The 19170-nt window shown below is 42.1% G+C and overlaps 3 protein-coding genes across 6 annotated transcripts in view; 2 read left to right on the top strand and 1 right to left on the bottom strand.

Annotated features, from left to right (window-relative positions):
- Positions 1-113, top strand: part of PolE1 (DNA polymerase epsilon catalytic subunit 1) — a 65619-nt gene extending 65506 nt beyond the window's left edge. The window contains exon 51 of the mRNA XM_089549702.1: positions 1-113. Coding sequence (XP_089405828.1) covers positions 1-58 — 58 coding nt within the window. The 3' untranslated portion in view covers positions 59-113.
- On the bottom strand, positions 94-4419 carry ATPsynCF6 (ATP synthase, coupling factor 6). Of its 3 annotated transcripts, none has more exons than XM_089549708.1 (4): positions 4261-4419; positions 3631-3793; positions 657-793; positions 94-184 (listed from the first exon to the last, which is right to left on the bottom strand). In XM_089549708.1, exons 2-4 carry the CDS (start codon positions 3783-3785, stop codon positions 147-149), a joined length of 330 nt encoding a protein of 109 aa, XP_089405834.1. In that variant the 5' UTR covers positions 3786-3793; positions 4261-4419; the 3' UTR covers positions 94-146. The 3 variants fall into 3 exon arrangements, with proteins under 3 accessions (XP_089405834.1, XP_089405835.1, XP_089405836.1); XM_089549709.1 differs by having other exon boundaries at positions 3631-3790; positions 4261-4411; XM_089549710.1 differs by lacking the exon at positions 4261-4419 and adding an exon at positions 4185-4255.
- Ets97D (DNA-binding protein Ets97D) overlaps positions 4349-19170 on the top strand; it is a 24416-nt gene continuing 9594 nt past the window's right edge. Inside the window, exons 1-6 of one of the 2 annotated variants that reach the window (XM_089549703.1) lie at positions 4349-4485; positions 7941-8182; positions 13122-13251; positions 14010-14094; positions 14782-14862; positions 15736-15867. In XM_089549703.1, the coding sequence (XP_089405829.1) occupies positions 7962-8182; positions 13122-13251; positions 14010-14094; positions 14782-14862; positions 15736-15867 (649 nt within the window). In that variant the 5' untranslated portion in view covers positions 4349-4485; positions 7941-7961. Of the gene's footprint in view, positions 4486-4528; positions 4910-7940; positions 8183-13121; positions 13252-14009; positions 14095-14781; positions 14863-15735; positions 15868-19170 lie in introns of those variants that run through there. The other variant, XM_089549704.1, reaches the window with a different exon arrangement.

Here is a 19170-nt window from a genome sequence, read left to right on the forward strand (position 1 = left end):
ACATTTCCAGCTGCCACTGCTCGAGGAGAGCGTCACATGGATTTTGGAGCATAGGTAGCACAACTAAACACGGTCAGCAGGTGTACAAATAAATTCAGCTCTTAGAATTTTTTTATTTCTAACAAGGTGTTGTTATCTGTACATAGCTACTTCTGCTCCAAGTTGATTGGGTCCAATGTTGGCTCTGGAAGAGAAACGGAGAAACTTACCACAGGATCAATAAAAGTACCTTTTGTATGAGCTGCATTTCAGTTCGTGTCTGCCCAGTATGGGTCTACTGTCATGTGAAATTCGCAGCATAATTCAATGCTGAGTAATTATGAAGCAGTTGTTCACAAACTCAAGCTTTGTTTTTTCTGCATTTAACACTGAAGTCAGCAGGTGTGTTTTCCTGTTATCAGCGTTACACTAATACAATAACTCAAAAGTAGTTGGAATGACGTGAAATGTACCTTTATAGCGAAAATCACAAACTGCTCCCTTCATATTTCAAGCCACATTTAGAACCAACTGTCACAAAGATGGTAGATCATTGAGTTATTTAAAGATGTGAAGAACAGCGTAAACTACAAAAAGTATCCACATTCCCATCAGTTTTGGAACAAATGCAGTTCAAAACAATGCGGAATACTGGTCTTTTTACCAAATTCACTTACCTTGAAAGTCGAATTTTGGAAACTGAGTCATGTCAGCACCCTTGCTCCCACCATACATGACTGCTGCTTTCTGCAGCTCATCATTGTACTCCTTGGTGATAGAGGCATCAGCATCAACAAATAGTTCACTCTTGGACCTGCAAGGATGTACAAAGCGGAAATCTTTCAATCGACTCTCTCAGTTCAGCATGCTTCAGGCACAGGTATACATCCAAAATTGCAGCAAAATGTTAGCAAACGTGGTACAAAAGTATTCCGATTTCTAACAGTAATTCTACTCTGTGAAAGACTACGGACTAGTGCAAGTAACAAAACCTGAAGTAAAATGTGCAACTTTTGCTTGTTAGTGGAGTTTTTCTCAAAATGGTGGCAGTAAAAGAAACAAAATGTAGAACAAATTTATGTACTGAAAGTACCATTTTTTCTCAAACAATAAATGAGTAAAAGTTTCCAAGAAGTTGTGTCCACAAATGGCGAACAAATCTTTTGCCTCATTGTGTTCTTTTTACTGTAACTGTTGTACTGCTTATGTTATCCCCTGCCCCCTTACTGTTAAGCCAAACAAAAATGGCGCTGCTGCAGTTAAAGCGATAAATATATAAATAGATGCAATACAAAGTATGTTCACAGAATGGCTTGATGAAAAACCTAAGCTCAGGAAAAGCAAAAGAGCAAAAAAACTAGGTCTGTTGCTTCTGACAAGATTGCTGTGCTGCACTTCATTTCAACTTCGAAAGACCATAAATTTCGTCGTGCAGTAAGTACGAAGACTGCCTGTGACAGCAAAGCTGCCATGCAGATTAAATAACTGAGTGGGTGTGTGCACAGCTTGAGTTACGAGTTAAAATGCGCTGACATTATAAAGCTGCTAAATAGTTTTTGTGCTCAAATCGTTATGCTCTGCCATGGCAAACGGCCTAAGGGATCAGATGCATTCTGTACAGTCTTTGTCGAAAGTTTGTAGCAACCGCGACAGCGAACGAATGGACCAGGTATGCTGCGAAGTAGTGCCACTTGCCATTACAAAGATTGCACCAGGTGAGGAGGCATGTGTCTCTCAGTCTTGCGAGGCCTCACTATCAGCAACAGCATGAATGAGAAAGAGACACTGTGTGCCTCTTGGCCACTGCAACCTTGGTGCCGGCAAGTGCCGTTGCTTGGCAGCACTCCCAGTACAGTCAGAGTCACTGTGGGCTACAAAATTCCCATCATAGCTGTACCAAGCAGGTACAGCTATGATCCAGCCCACTAAATGCTGTGGCTCTTAGAGTAGATTGGTTTGGTTTGGTTTATTGGGGTTTAACGTCCCAAAGCGACTAAGGCTATGAGAGACGCCATAGTGGAGGGCTCCGGAAATTTCGACCACCTGGGGTTCTTTAACGTGCACTGACATTGCACAGTACACGTTAAAGAACCCCAGGTGGTCGAAATTTCCGGACGAGCAAGATACGTTATTCCCACTACATGGTAATTTTAAGCTTAACTGCGTGTTGATCACACACTCTTCAGACCTTGTACTAGTGCATGCACAAGAATCAATGAGCTGATATCGACATGCCCGTAATTTGGTGGTAAAATAAAAAACACTCTCGCCAAAGATGGTTCTTAAAACATGACGTTTCGGGACCCCTACGGGTCCCTTGTTCACAATGAAAGATGGACGGAATGGGCCGCTTCTCATATGCGCACTTGACAGCGCAGTGAATGGGCGTAGTTATCCGGGAGATTACCCTTCGTCCTGTTAACGATATTATCCGTAGTCTGTATATAAAAAAATTCTAAAAGCAGTTGTGAAGATAAGGGTTTCACGGTATCTAAGATTGTGACGTTCTCCCAGTCAATGGTGTGGTTCATTTCTTGAGCATGCTCTTCCAGGGGATTGGATGACGTGCGACATTTGTTGACGTCGTTCTTGTGTTCTCTTAATCTTCTTTAAAATCGCCCGACTTGCCAATATTGAGGCATCGCAGTTTTTGCGGGGGATTTTGTACACGACTCCGGGGTAATGTGGGCACTCCAGACGGTCTTTTACGTGACAGAGCTGTTGTTTCAGCTTGCTGGACGGCACGTGCGCTATGCACACATCGTATTTTGCGAATATTCGTGCCAGAGCCCCACTTGTCCTCCAGGTGTAAGGAATGCTCGCGCGCTTCTGTTGTCGAATGAGTCTGGGCTCGGCAGGTTGCAGAGACGTTCGTTTTGCAGCAGTTGTCGAGGATAACCATTCTTCTCGAGGTCGACGCGGACCTTTTTCTGCTCGGAACAGCGCAGACCGGGACTGGAGCAAAGACGAGCCGCACGGTTATATAGAGCGGACGCGACAACCATTCTTCTCGAGGTCGATGCGGACTTTTTCCCACTCGGAACAGCGCAAACCGGAACTGGAGCAAAGACGGGCTGCACGGTTATATAGTGTGGACGCGAGCGGTCGCGTCTATGTAAACGTGGAGCTCGTCTTTGCTCCAGTCCCGGTCTGCGCTTGAAGCCACTAGGCAGAAAAAGCTTAAAAACAATTCTGTAGTAAGTTTGGGAATCTGATATGTTCAATTATCAGCAAACAGATCCCTATTATTTTAGGCAGGAGAAACTAAACCTGAAATCTCAGTAATGATTGCTTAATAATAATAACAGTACTGTTTTGCATTAAGAAAATGTAAGTTGTTTTATATTAAAACGGTAAGCACTAATGTGACAATCAGCTAATAACATGAAGCAAATAATGAAATTCGCGCTGAGATTCAGTCACGAAATTCGTTACGCACGCCAATGATACAGAAATGTAACACATCACATTAGTACGCCCAGAGAAACGACGACTACGATTTCAAAGGGCAACGTTGTGGTGTTACCGCACCATCTCCGATAACAAACGAAGCAAGATTTCTTTACGCACACCTTCATGGCTACGATGGATGAATATGCTTTTCTGCCGGCAGCATATGCAGTGCAGATAGGTTGAACGAAGACAACGTACTTGCTCTTTTGTGCGTACTCTCGGATCTTGTCCACGAACAGTTGCTGGATGGGGTCAAGCGACTTTTGCATGAGGACGGCGCTGACACCGTAGTTCCTCTTGCACTGCATGAAGCACTGCTTGGCCAAGTTGGTGACTCTTGCGTTGAGGGCCATGTTTCCTGCTTGAAATGAGCAAAGGAACCAGTGCATTGTTAAATTAAACAGCACATTTCAAGCACGTAGCTATGAACAGGGACCGCTAAGCACTTTGAAAGCAGTTCATCTTCACTGTGCTAAGCATGTTGGCAGGTCATAGTTTCGACCTTGAAGCGTTAAGAAGCACACTGCAATTGGTAGCACATTACCGATTCATTCATGTAAGTCAACACTCATTCTTGCCTCTCAATCACAATATTGGTAAGGCTAGGCGCCACGAGTTATGATTTAATTTACTAAAGCAAGTGCAAACACACGTAAACCTTAAGATGTGAGGCGCTTCATAAACACTCTTAGGCACGATTCTGAGGAATTCTTTCGAGCCGTACGAAAAAAAAATATTTACTGCAGAATTACCAGTACGAAAATTATCGGGCAGGCTTCACTCAAGCACAATTTCACAAGCAACAATTATTTCACGTGCAAACCTCACCTCGTCGCCGGTCGTTCGCAAACGACTCCCAGTAGTTCCCCTCGCCCTTCGTCTCGTAGAATCCCGAAATTACTGTAGAGGTACGAGAAGTCGCGAGAATTCCAGATCCGGTCACATGACATCGGCAGCATTTCCTTTGGTCTGCAATTTCCTGTTTAAACGGTGCGGCGTTAAAAAGGCTGGATTCCCTCCGACGCTGGAATGCCTCGGCTACCTATCGTGGAGGTGGGCACTTTCGGCAATTCTTGAGGCGCCAGTGCAGGCGGCATTGCTGCCTTGTAGGCTTAAGTTCCTGCGTTTTCCCCAGCGCGTGCCACGTCCGGTAGGGTTGCGGCGCGTCACATCCGGAAATAGCCATCTTGCCTTTGTTCCTCTTCCTCTTTTGAGGATATTTGGTGATTGCACGTGAAATGGGTCGCCTGTGCTTTTGCTGCGTTCTCCCGACGATTGTGGGACTCGAAGCCGGCGGATTGCGACCGTACGCCGCGTGTGCGCAGAGTGCTACAAGCCTTACGCTCAACCCGTGTACCGTACGCAACGCCTGACGAGCTAGTTACTGCGTTGTTTCGTTGTCGTAAAGTGCTTCTTTAGCGCTTCATTGCAGCGTCTGTATGCGCAGAAATGCACGCCTTTCGTGCGGCTTCATTTGGTAAGCTAATGTGCATGCAAACGCTGAAACACGAGCCCTCAAATACTGACAGTGATCGGCCACTATGGGGCGCATACAAATGCGAATGGAATGTGACCTTGGCGTTGCCGCCCAAAAAGTGACAAAGAAGTGCATCTGCGATATAAGCAACGGATGCGTCTCGTTGCAGTGTTTCAGTGGGTCGTTCAGTTTGCGTCGTTGGTACAAGCAGCGCAGCGAAATAAACGATTGTGAGATATTTAGTGGATGCCTTACAGTTGTGCATTTGTAGTGGTCATGGCTTGATAATAAACTCGGTCAGTCCAAACCGGCTGTTATTTTGTGTCGTGAGCTTATGCTTTTTCTTTCAGCGTTTCGTGTACTTTACTAGCTGTAGCCGTGACATTCAGTGCGACTGTTTTGTACTAATGATGTTGCCTACTTCAGGGTAGGCCAACGGGGAATCAAATACAGGAGCATAAGAATATTTCCATGCAATGCTTCGCTCTTCCTTTGTGAAGTATTGCGTGCGAATGAAGCTCGTATCAAGCTGTGCCTGTTTGATGCTACTGCTTATAATTTTGATATTTCATTCGTTTTCTATACCAGCTGTGAAGTGCAAATAAGGGACACAAAACATTGCTAGTGCATCACAAGGAAGAAACATGGTGTTTAGATGTAAGCTTTCAGATTTTGCTTATTTGACAAGATAAGCTTTGGGTACCAAGGGGTAAGCTGAGCTGGGCTGCTAAGCACAGAGGCATATCCAGTGTCAGTGGACGAGCTGTGAAACCTGCTGTATGAAGGATTGATTGACCTATGCACACCGTGCATGGGAGTTGAAAAGGCGACACAAACCACTCTTGCTTAGCAGGGATATGTTGTTCTCACTGAATGCAAGTTTCTGATGTAATAGTGGTTTCCCCACTCATTACGTGGTTCATAAGGATATGTGATCAAAGTGGCAGCTAATATTGCTTATCAGGCAGTAAACTAAGGCGGATGCTCAAACGACTAGGCCACCACTGTGGTACGCTGGTTAACTAGTATTGAATAGTTCACTTTTTAACTATTGCTGTAAGTCTAGAGTCATAGATGCATATCAGTTCTTGGAATTTTGCAAACGCAGTTACCCTCTGGCTGTGGCCAAAGAAATTTTGCCTACATCGTGCCAAAATACAGATGCTTTCGGAAAGTTTGTAGGCAAAGCAACCCCTCCAGTGCATGTAACTCGTCGAAATATCCAAAATTTGTTGGGCCACAGCACCTAGGATAACTGCATTTTTGAAATTACAAAATCTGATATGGGTTTCACTTACGATGGGCTAGACACCTCTCAATAAATATGGAGACTGACAGTAACTATTCAGTCTCAGTTAACCAGCCTACTAGATAGCACAACTTAGCTGCATCCTGATACGCTACGCTGCCATTCCGAAAAAGGCGCTGTTCTAACTCAAAAAGCCCATTTTTAAAAATTGCATGACATCTTAGGTTAAATATCCGGTATGGCCTCCATTTATATGACTCTTAAGATCATCTGAAAAGCTGGAATAAATTCCCTGACTATGCCAAAACTGTGAAAGCCAAGAGCCTAGTTTCACTCATCGATGGGATATTACATTCCTTGCCGCAACGCAAGTCTGTGAAGAATATGTTTAGCTTGGGTTCATTGTTGGGATCACAAGTTACTGTGCAGCTTTGTGCAAAGGGGCGAAGCTGTCACTTGCCAAGGTTCTGCAAAAGGCAACTTGGTGTTGTTTTTTTGTACAGAACCTAAGCAAATTTTCCCCTTTTGGAGCTAATTTAATTTTTTTAGGGTGCTCTTAATGTTCAAGAGACCTGCATCACTAATGTTTCCTCAAGGAAGCTAAACAAGGCTGTTGACAGAGCCTCCAGCAGCTGGGCAAATTGGCCTTCACCAAAAGGCGCAGTGCTAGCGCAAGTCAGTGAACAAGAAGAATAACAACATAGAATGCTACAAAAGCACCAAGTCTACTAGAAAGGAATCTGTGTGCACGCACATATTTTTTACTTTGGCATAGTCTAGTATTCTTGATTAAGGCTGGGCAATTGGTTAAACTTCCAATGAACCAATCGCTGTATAGGTGCAAAATGTTTATGGGGCAGTCGGCCGGAATTGTGGAGCCTAAATAGATCAACCTTGCCCTGATTGTCTCCATGTTCAGTTAACCTACTTTAATCACACCTGATTATCTAGTGTAGTTAATTTTTTTGTTGCTCGTGTGCTCAGAATATGTGCTAGTGAAAACTGCAAATCCACAGTGCTTGCAAAGAAGAACAAAGTTATGGGTGTTCTGTAAAGAAGTTTTTATGATATCCTTTTTTCATCTAAAATTTTGGACAGCTAAGCATGAGCCTGTCAGAGCTTCAAAAAAATAGTCAAGCACACAGCAGTTATTTTTTCTCACACATAGAAGACATTTTTATTTGAACGGATGGCTTACTTACACTTTGGCATGCGTAATATTTTTTTGCTGCTGTTGTTGCATAATTAAATGTATGCATAATGTGTGTCCTTAGTTTACTGCAGAAAGACAGACGCTATGCTGTGCACTTGACTTCTTTGATACCCTCCAGCTGTTGGAGAGCAAAACCCTTGTACAGTTGCCCCAGTGATTGTTAGCCTTGAACGCTCACCTTACATAGCCGTTCTTGCTGAGAGCATCGCAATTGCATGACAGGTTGAGACGGTTTCACACGCTTGAGACCATCTTCCTCCTCCTTTTCTCTTTTCCATTTAATCCATTCTGAGCCTTCCTCAGTTAAGGGTGGCCAACCAAAATCCTCCTGTGGATCCCACCCGGAATCTTACCTTGGAATTTAGCCTTCCTATGTTTTCTTGGTCTTTCTCTCTTTTGATTGTTACACTGGGAAATAAACACAGCCAGTCAACTGATAAATCAATAAATTAGCGGCTTACAATTAATCAGGTGAAAAGTCTTATTCGGTGCTCATTGCCACTGAGCACCTCCCAGTACTAAATTTAAGCACATGTTCTCTTTGCCTGCTACGCACGTGTGCCTGCCAGCTGTGCTCTGCCTGAAGTGTTATGAAGCGTGCTGCCTTGGCTGAAATGGCCCTGGGAGAAGAGGACCGCAAGACCGAAGGGGGAGCGGCAGGCTGCCAAGAGATTGTGATAGACGGCACCACCATGCTGGAAGCTGTGGAGGCCATAGTCTCCTCAGATGACGGCACTGCAACCAACGTGATTCTCCAGGACTCCACCGGTGCCACTCCATCCTCGGGCATCTTCAATCCGCTGCAGGAGGGGTAAATTATTGCTATTTGCACATTTGCTTGGTTCCAGTTCTTGAGTAGCGGTGTGCTGCCTTCCCCTCTGACTTCATTTCCGAAGTTGATTTTGGCTTGTATAAGACTGTAATGATGATTTTATTTGTTGTTATCAAAGAATGCTGTCTCATTGCTATTCTTTGTACGGCATTTTAAATGCATTCAGGGACTGTCAAAGTGACTCATTTAAATCTCTTGGTCAAATCAGTATTAGTCGGCTTTTTTGTTTTCATACTAATTGAAACTTATGGGGGTAGTCTAGTAAAGTAAATAATTGCATGGCAGAAGTCTGGACATGACAGAGCCTTTGCCATTTCTAAGTAGTGTTTTCGCTCCAACTTCGGTCCTACCACATTCGAAGACGTGGGTCCCATTGCTAGAGCGTCTATTTGATTGTAAAACATCTTATTTGCCAGAAAGAGCTTGGTGCTAAGAGGGAGCGTCTAGTAAGCACACTGAAGTAATAATTAAATAATTATTCTATAAGTTATTTTAACTGATTAATAAACTAATTCACTAACAGAATAATTCATCAGTTCTATTAAATTACACAAAAATGTACAAAGTAACTAATTACTCGGCCAACTAATAACTGACCAATTAAATAACCATTTTGGGGACTTGTTCAAATGTAATTGTTTTAATTGTGTAGTTAATTAAATAATTAACTAATTATCAACCAAATCAAAATACCAATTTATTTGTTCAGTAACTGACTAATTCAACTAATGAATTTTTGTATAACTTAGTTACCATTTACTTAATGGTTTTGATTACTTAATTATTAATTATGTATTAATAATTACATAATTATTTAATTGACTACTCTTACTTATCGATGTGACCGTGGAGACAGAATAGGAGGCGGTGTTCTGATAGCGGTCGCTGATCATCCGCATTCTTCACACGTGTCACTTGTTTCTTCACTAGAAATTGTATGCGCATCTATACGCATTAATCATCGAGAAGTAATCTTCTGCGCATGCTATCGCCCTCCAAATGCTCCACCGTCTTTCTGTAGTGAACTTCATGATGGGCTCAATCGCATTTTAGTTAGGTTTCCTTCTTCGCCAATCTTTTTACTTGGCGATTTCAACATTCCAAAAATAATTTGGTCTGGTGCGTTCCCTTCCACTCTGGATTCGTCACCTGACACGATTGGCTTCATAAATCTGTGCACTGACTTCAATTTTTCTCAGCTGATTACCCAGCCAACCCGTACCACCACTACTAGCACTAACATCCTTGATCTTGTTCTAACTACTCTTCCTGAGCTAGTTCATTCATTGGCATTTCTACCAGGCCTCAGAGACCACCACTTCATCCAGTTTGACCTTAAAGATACTAACACACGTGTGCGACCCAATCCCAAATATATCAGAGATTATTCAAAGGCAAATTTTCCGTCGATTAATGCAGAACTCGAAATCTTCTTAGGTGAGTGCATGCCAAACTTTTATAACCGTACTGTGGAAACCAACTGGCGCCTTTTTAAAGAAAAAGTTCATTTTCTCGTCCAGAAACACATACCTTTACGCGTAACATCAGGCAAGCAACGTTCCCCGTGGTTCACTGCCGCATTAAAACGCCTTTTAAGTAAAAAAAAACGAGTTTATCGTAGAGCGAAAACCACCGGTTGCCCTGATCACTGGGATGTGTATCGTGCGATAACATCTGAGTATCGAAAAGCCTTAAGAAATGCCAAGCAGGTTTTTTTCCAGAGTACGCTTCCATTTTTGTTGATTGATAATGCCAAAAAATTTTGGAACATCATTTCTGGCCCCAAGCATAAAGCAATAGCTCTGAACTATAGAAGCGGTGCAGCCATTCCTTCATCAGAGTGCCCTCAAGTGCTAAACGATGCATTCTCTAATACTTTTTTACAGCAATCATCTGTTTCTCTGCCCTCTTTTCAGCCTGTGCAGAATCCATTAATGGACCCAATTGGGTTTGACAGTCTTGGTATAGAAAGTCTAATTAATAATCTCAAAATTTCTTCGTCTTCGGGAATCGATGACATAAATTCTAAATTTTTAAAGAATACAAGTGTTTATTCTTCCATTTACTTGTGTGCACTCTTTTCGCAATCTTTGAATTCAGGACAGCTACCCGGGGACTGGAAGGTGGGTAAGGTGGTACCAATATTCAAGTCTGGTGATGCTCATTGTGCTCTTAATTACAGACCCATATCATTAACGAGTGTCCCGTGTAAACTGTTTGAACATGTCATTTATTCTAATCCGGTTAAATTTCTAGAAAATCATTCGTTTTTTTTTTCCCTCATCAGCATGGCTTTCGTCAATCATTTTCTTGTGAAACGCAACTCATTTCCTTCACCCATGATTTATTTGATGCATTAGACAAGGGATTTTTCATTGACTGTGTATTTTTAGATTTCCAGACAGCATTTGATCTTGTTAATCACCAACTACTTTGTTTTAAGCTCGGTAAACTAAATATCGACCCAAACATTCTTTCATGGATCGAGAATTTTTTGCGTAACAGAACTCAATTCGTCACTGCAAATAACGCTGATTCCTCACCATGCTCTGTTACCTCCGGCGTGCCTCAAGGTTCCGTGCTTGGGCCGCTATTGTTTCTAATATACATTAACGATCTTCCAATTTCTATTAACTCCACAATCAGGCTTTTCGCAGGTGATTGTGTTATTTATCGAGTAATCAAATCCACTTCAGACTCATCCTTACTTCAAAGTGACCTAAATAAGGTATCTAGTTGGTGTAATGTTTGGCTCATGAGACTGAATACTAACAAGTGTAAGGTCATGCGTATTTCACACCGGTCTGCTAACGAAAATCTTATTGCCTACAATATTTCAGGTTCTCTCCTTGAGCAAGTTACCACATATAAATATTTAGGGGTTCATATAACTTCGAACCTTTCATGGCAGGCACATGTTGATTATATTGTTAACAATGCTAACCGCATGCTTGGCTACTTGCATCGTAATTTTTCCATGGCTCCATCTTCTTTAAAACTGCTACTTTATAAAACCTTAGTTAGATCTAAATTAGAATATGCGTGCTCCGTGTGGGACCCGGGACTTGAAACTCTTACTAATCAGTTAGAGTTAGTACAGAATCATAGCGCCAGATTCATTTTGTCTAACTTTTCCCGCACTGCTAGTGTAACTACAATGAAAAATACTTTGAACCTTCCTAGCCTTTCCCTTCGTAGAAAACTTGCGCGAATACTAACTTTTCACAAGATTTACTACCACAATCAGCAGCTAAAACGGGATCTTCTATCTGAACCATCGTTCATATCATCTCGCACAGATCATCGCCGCAAGGTACGCATTCCATACTGCCGAAACAATGCATATTTTAACTCGTTTATACCAAAGACGGCGAGCGATTGGAACCACCTGCCCACCTTGGTTGCCGACATCTCTGACACCTGTTTATTTAAAAATGCCGCGGAAAACTATGTGTTTGACTAAGCTGTTTTCTTACGTAATCTGATTTGTATTTTGTTCAAGCTTACGTTTTTTCATTCCTTGCTGTATTACATTACATTTTCCGTTTACTTTTTGTTTTCATTTTGCTGCATTGTTTTTACTTTTTTATCCACTCCCTTCTGTAACGCCCCACTGGGCCCCACTGGGGCCCTGAAGGTATTGTAATAAATAAATTAAATAAATAAATTACTACTGTAATGCATTATTGACAGTTTGTGCGGACATGCTCTGATGACACGCTCTTCCTACACGCTCTGATGACAGGTGCTGTTTCATGAAATGAGATATGCTTTCGCATTAATATATGACTGCTTGACGGTTATTCCTGTCATAATGTTTGTGTGGCCACATAATGTACTTGGGCGACATTTTCTTGCTTCTGCGAAAACCCTTTATTTTTTGGTAGCCCTGGAAAATCATTCAGTCTTGCATTGATGATTGTAAAAACTAAAGGGACCCTGTGACACACTGTATAATATGGCTTTCCAGTCTCCCCTTCAGAATCAGTTTATTTTAAACGATCACTCAGTGCATGCACACATTTGATAAATACAGGAGGAGGTCCCAAAGGCAACTGCTGCTCAGGGGACTTCCTGTTACAAACATGCATAAAATGATTACATACAAACAGCAGCGGATAAAACTGAAACTGATTACATTAAGTAATTAGTAAAACACGCAGGAATGCAAGATGATGCAACTATAAACGAGAAATGTATAAATGAAAAATGGATATAAATGCATAAATAGAGGAGAAAAATTCAAGTGCGTGCTGCTGCATATGCACTATCAATGAGAAAAATTGTTTATCGTGATTGAGGAAAAGTACGAAAACTACGCTTGAAAGCATAACTGACAACTTATTGCTTATCTATCTTAGCTATCGGAATTTCTTATTTCTTAGAATATGCTTAGCATATCTGTGGCTAGTTGCTTGTAAAAAGTACTTTAATATCTGTTTCACAGGACATTTGGAATGTATTATGTTTTGTAATTCTGCCTTGAAATTAAAAACTATTGTCTGCTTCTTTCTGGGTGCTGGGTTCGATCCCTGTGCCGCCGAGGACCCCCCCCCCCCTCCCCGCTTTGTGCTTGGCTTTTCTGGGGTGAAGTGCTTGGGAAAAGGTTCTTGGAACAAACCATTGTGTTGACGAGCTAGTGATTTGTTCTGCCGTCAACCAACCCTAAATCCGCCTCATGCAGTAAAAGCCCACTCGCGTCTCTAAATGCTAAATTTCCCAAAGAGGCACTCAGACATTCAGAGTGAAGGGACCATGATTGTTATGCAGTGCAGAGTGATAGAAAAGTGCACTGAAAGTTATTGAGCGAATTTTTTATTGTTTGCCTGTGGCAGTGAAATTGCTTCGTTCTTGAAAGTGCATACTGTCATTCCCTCCTTTGCCCGCCCCCCTCTCATGTTTCCACCGCTTGTGCCAGGTTGCAGGTGGGGGTGATTGCTCAACACATGGACATCACCGAGCCACTCACGACACTGAGGTCACTGCTGGAACAGCGCTTGGGAGTCAACCTGCAAGATTACTCCTTCTTCCTTCAGGACAGCCAGGAGGTGCATATGCAGCTTGTCTTGATCACACAGCAAATTTTTCGATGAAACCAGGTTTTGAGAAATTGGCCGCAGGTTTCTTTTTATCTCATTTTCATTGAAATAAGAAACAACCTGATCTTAGTACATTTGCACCCACTAATAATCATCCTGCTTATAACGAGTGCTTTGCTGCTGTTTCTAATGGAGACAGAATGGTAACAGTACGTACATGGGCTTTGGCAATGTTTGTTGCATATAATAAAAATTTCGGAACTTTGCTACAATAATGAAAGTGATGAAAACCATAAGATAATGCAAGTGATTATGAGTGTGTTGGTTATTACCGCTTACTTAAAGGACCCTTGAAGCACGTGGTCTGCATTAGAGCCCTTTCGATGCACACTTTTCTGAGCAGTGTCGAAACCATTGTTATAATGTTTGCATTGAAAAAACAAAACAAGTTACGTTACTGGTGCTGTATTTACGTTAATTTATTTTGAGAAATTTCTATTTTTTGCCTCATTCTGAGATCTGCTTTATCAGTCAGATCATGCATGACAATGCATGTCTTTCATCCTGTAAGTTCATATCAGTGCAACAGAACTTGCACCAAAGGCTTATTGTAATGGGCAATGTTTGTGTTGGTTTTAAAAAAGAATTTGAGCCGTGAGTTAGGAATTAATCAGATTAATGCCACTTCTTTCAAGTAGAGGATCTTTTCTTGTTCTCGCTTTCATTACAAGCTGACTTGCAAGACTGATCTGTGGGTCTCTTTGCAGCTTAATGCCTCGAAGAATTTGGTTGACCAGTGTGTGCAGGGTGAAGGTCTTGTACAAGTCAATGTTGAGATCATCAACAAGGACGGTGAGCTGTTTGCTGCCCTTTCTTTTTTTTTTGTGTCACGTGAAAGCTTACAAAACTTAGGTAGAGTTTTTCTATAGATGTTAGGCTGTGTGTGAACATAGTGTTTTTGAGATGAAATCTATGCAAGGAACAGAGCCGTAGTGTTGGATTAGTCATGGAAAGACTTTTTGAAAGTTTTGACAGGATGGGTTGTTTCCGTGAAACTTGGGACATTTCCATTTAGCCACTACGGCTGTATAAATTTGCACACAGTTTTATGGCAACTTCACTCTGTAATGTACTTCTGTTACAAAATGTTTGCCAGAATGCTGTGACTAATTTTGCCTTATTATTATGGTGCAGTCTGTAACAACAAAACTTTGTGCTTCCTCTCTCTTTACTGAGTGGAATTTACGGGGTAATTCATGTCACATAATTAACTGAATGGCCCATGTTCAACAATCTCCTGCCAGAACACACTTTGAGGCTAAGTATGTGACGCCTCTTTCTGTTGTAACACATTGTTGAAGAGCAGCGAGAAAAGTGCAAAATTGAGATATCAAAAAGAAACATTTTTTTCGCATTTGATGTCATGGCTAAGAATAGCAATACATGTGGTTGTAGCCACGGTTTGTGTGTGTAGATGTTTATTACTGGCCTGACCTGACTAATGTGTTTTGCATCAAATTTTTTCTTGTGTTTTCAAAGGTGTCAAGAAGATCAACATTGTGGATGTGCTAAAGCCTGCCGAGGAGATCCTTGCTGTGGCTCAAAATGTGATGCAACAAGGTGTGTTGTGCAACAGATTCTCAGAGTGAAACCATGCCTTGGACATATGAGTGGCATCGTCAGCAGTGCAAGTGGTAATGCAAGAAAATTACGTTTATGGATTATATAGGATGGCATCTGTAGGCCTTGTCACAAAGCTGTTGTGTCTGACTTGAGTCAGAATTGTAGAGTAAAATGCAAAGTTGAGCTAGTTGCTACGTCATATTTGTAGAAACAGTACCATCTACTTGCTTGTCTGTGTCTTTCACACTGCTTCTACAAAACAAAGCTTTGAACACTAGCAAATATCATGCTTCAGTTGCAGTCAGAGAGAGCCTTGAAAACAGTTGACCTTGAAATGGGTTCTTGCATCCTTTTGGTTTTGCATGTGCACTCACATTTACGTATACACGTGGCTGAAAAATAACATGGTTTAAGCAGCTGCTTATGCCACTGTGTATGTCCCTGCAAAATTCATCACTTCTCTCTGACTCCTGCTCGTTTTACTTGAATAGGAGTATTATTAATTAATTTATTATTTATTACTACCTCAGAGGCCCTGCTAAAGGGGTGGTATTCTATGTTTTAAAGCTATATCTATTAAGGTTTAGCTAATTATTTAGTTTTTTTTTTAATGTTTCATACCCCTGTCACACTACAGCTTTAATTACCTTCTTCCTGTGACATAGTAAGGGCGTGGAAAGAGGCGGCCTTCTCTCTTTTCTAGCCTCAGTCTGATTTCTATCTGTCATTCTCTTCTGTTAGATTAGAGATATTGTTGTGCAGTGCTTAATTTAAGAGTGCTAGTGGGGAAAGATGCTGAGGACACGTGTTGTAGACCCTAGGGGATAAACATTTTGTTTCTCCTTCTTTCGTTACATTTCTGTGGGGCAGAGGAGTTAATAGGAGAGCCACCCGTGGTGCGCAAGGTGGTGCTGCCAGAAAACGAGGAACCAGAGAACGTCACTCGGTGGATTGTCTCAAGCGAGTTCAAGAAGGAGCAGGATAAGCACAAGATACCTGCTGGTATGTTGTGATTGTAGCATTTTAAGGCGAAAGCCTTTAATGTCTCATCGTTGTAAGCAGCAGTTGTCGACAGAAATGTCACGCTTTTCAATTGGTCGAAACGGCCGAGACGTCACAGTGCGCGAATTTCAAACGGGGCCAATTGTACTTTGGCTAGTAACCATGCAACCAACTGAAGGGATTGTATAGTGATGCTCCAAGTCAGTGGGACTGAGCTTAGTTAATTGCCTAATTACCCAATTAGCCTAATTGGACTAATTAACTTTCTAGTCAGGCCATATAAATAAATAAAACCGAGTAGGAAATTGGTCGAGCTCAGGAATCGAACCCCGGTCTTTGGCGCGCGAGACGAGCATGCTATCCACTGGGCCATGCCAGCTCGATGGTTTGGAATGAACAAAGGCACGTATAATGAATGTGGTGTCTAATGAATGTGGTGTCTCCGCTCACTCCCATCCTCCTCCCTTCCCTTCCGGAGGTGTCCACCGAGATATGAGAAACAGATACATTTCCTTTCCTCAAAAAACTGACGAGTGCCCATGGAGCTCTCTGGACTCCCTGGCAGCGTTGCAAGATGCTGTCATTTTCCACTTTTAAAGGCGAAGCTTAACATCTTAACCACACATCAGTGACCACACTTTAAGTAAAAAAATTGCCCCCCTGAATTTTGACAGGTGTTCACCGAGATATGTGAGACAGTTACTGCGTAATTTCCTTTCCTCAAATACAATATTCATTTTCTTCATTATGGGCCCTCTTTGTCTCCTTTCACTCCCACTTCCTCCCTTCCTCTACTGTGTGGTTCAGATGACTGAGAATTTCCTTTCCTCAAAAAGTGTTGCGTTCAAAGGGCAAGGCATCCCGCCAAACAGGCGCGGAACGGGTGGTGGGGACTCCCTTGCAGCGCTACAACACGCTGTCGCGTTCCACTGCTAAAGGCGAAGCTTAAGCGTCATTAATTAGCAGTTAACTAGTGTTCAGGCATTAATCAGTAATTAACCATTAATTAGTGATTTGTCATATCACTTAGTAATTAGTACTCAATTATATGTGACGCCACCAGTGCCACAGAAGCAGCGAAAGTGGTTCGGAAAACGCTTTCGCCTCTATGCACTTTAGACAGTCAAAGTGCCCCCTGAATTTTGTGGATTGCTGCTTTCCGTGTATATTTGTGTAAGGGCCGTACCCTTTAACTCAGCAGCCGGTGATTTGAAGAAAAAAAAAGTCAGCCAAAAGAATTGCCTCATATGTACACAATTTTGGCCGCGCGGTAGGTTACGCTGGTAGCTGGTAGACGATTACCTGCGACACTCGGTACGACCATGCGCCGGTCTGCACCTGGAACTGAGAACATGTGGTGCCTCAGCACTGCTAACTCTTCTTGTGCACTCGGCGTTCGCACCATAAGGGACAGAAATGTTATGCTGTGCAAAAAACTAGGATGGAGAGCACCCACGCTAGCGGCACGCTTCCTTGTGGTGATAGGCTGCCTGCCGGGTTCGGGCAATATGCTTTAGTAGCGCGCCTTTCGCGCGTGTCGCGAGGCATAGCGGGCTTTGCATCGAAGTCGCTGCAAAAGTGCTCTGAATCTAGTCATGGTTTCCTATGAGGCATCTAACCTTGTTACCACTTTACCATCACGTAAGAACCTTATATTAAACTGAGCCTAACCTAACCTAACTGAACCTAACCAAACTGAACCGTCAGCCAAAGTGTTATGACGGTTAACCGAGCACCAGATCTTAACTTAGAATCACGTGACGTTTGCCAGCAAACTGATCTAGCAACCTGTTTTACTTTATGTGATTATTCGCACCGACCGTCGGATGTGCATATCCTATCATCCATACTTTCAGTACATTGTGTGTTTGAAAGATTCACCTCGACTGCGTTAATTCATCATAGAAATGCATGCTGCAGTATAAAAAAGGGACGCATAATTGGGGCTTCACTGTAGCTTGCAAAAATTTAATGGAAAAATTTTACGGAAAATGCCGGTCCCAAGTAAGGGCCGCACCCTATCAAAACCATGGAAAAAATGTGCAACCATTTCACGAGTATATGCGGTATGTTATATGCCTTCAAGTCCCTTTCATGCCTTGATTACAGTAACATATTTGAGCCTAAATTGGCATGCACTGGAGCAGTCAGGTTTTGATGTCTTCACCTTTTACTAATAGACAAGTATCAGCAATAAATCCTTTTTGCATTTTTTTTTTACCATGGATGACATTAAGTGCAAACGTATAACCACTGAATATACAGTACTGTCTGGAACTCTTCAGAAATGATGATAATGATGATCTTTGTTAACCTTTCCAAGTGTAACGGGGGTGGAGTCTGTCTCGAGGGAAGAACAACTGAAATAGTGTTCTGAGATCTTCAGTTCTTATTTTGTGATGACAACCTGCGCTCAGAAAAGGGATTCTCTTTCAATGCATGGTCGGGGTGTAGCTTATGAATGAAAGTTAAGTGGTAGGTTGTGCAATGAGCTGCCAGTGACATTAGGGCAAGGTTAGTTATCCCTGCAGTTCACAAGTCTATTGTATAGCCAATGGCAGTAGGTGCCAAATGTGGCATACTTTCTTTCCAAGGCATATGTGGTCATACTGCCATAGGGAGACAGGGCCAAATTTCCTCTCTGCTGCTATTGGACCGCCAGTGGACACTCAAGCATAATATATTTGTTTCTCACATTCTTGATGTTAGTGGTGAAAGAAGAGGCAAAGGAAAAGCTTGCATTATCATTGTTTATTAGAGTTATGCAGTTGTCCATTAGTACAGTCAGGCCAGAATGAAACGCGAACACGCATATGTCATACATTTCTGCTTTGCAGCGAGATATTCCTTTACAACCTACTTTCGATTATGCATTTCAGTAGGCCCTTTACCCAGGCACATGAATCAGGCTAATTGTACACTTCAGCTGAAAGTAGGCAGGTAAAATATTTTGTTTTTTTGACATGCTCTGTTCGCGTTTCATTCCGGCCTGACTGTACATAAAAAAAATATTGCGGAATATATAGTTAATTCCCTGAGTAAGTACCAGAGAGGAAAGTTACAGCTGTTAATGGTAGCAAATTGTAACCGATCCATGAACAAGCACTCAATGAATTTATAGTGTGGGCTTGTTGTTTGTTGTTGTTGTTGTTGTTGTTGTATAGTGCTTGTTGTTTGACATTGGCTACAATGCATTCTGCTCAGCTGCACCACTTGGCATTATAAGAAAAATTGGAGTTTATATTGTTATGAGCATATAAGCCCTGATGTAAGCCCTGAACTGACTGCACATTGTACCTGAAT

This window comes from Amblyomma mixtum, chromosome 6 (assembly GCF_055824585.1).
Source record: "Amblyomma mixtum isolate Tamu chromosome 6, ASM5582458v1, whole genome shotgun sequence".
NCBI classification, from domain to species: Eukaryota; Metazoa; Arthropoda; class Arachnida; order Ixodida; family Ixodidae; genus Amblyomma; species Amblyomma mixtum.

Excerpts from the sequence above, each read along its gene's own strand:
- ATPsynCF6 (XM_089549708.1), bottom strand. The coding sequence starts at position 3,785 with ATGGCCCTCAACGCAAGAGTCACCAACTTGGCCAAGCAGTGCTTCATG. Across the intron at positions 794-3,630 it reads GAGTACGCACAAAAGAGCAA|GTCCAAGAGTGAACTATTTG; the intron begins GTACGTTGTCTT and ends ACATCCTTGCAG. Across the intron at positions 185-656 it reads TCCAAAATTCGACTTTCAAG|AGCCAACATTGGACCCAATC; the intron begins GTAAGTGAATTT and ends TTTCTCTTCCAG.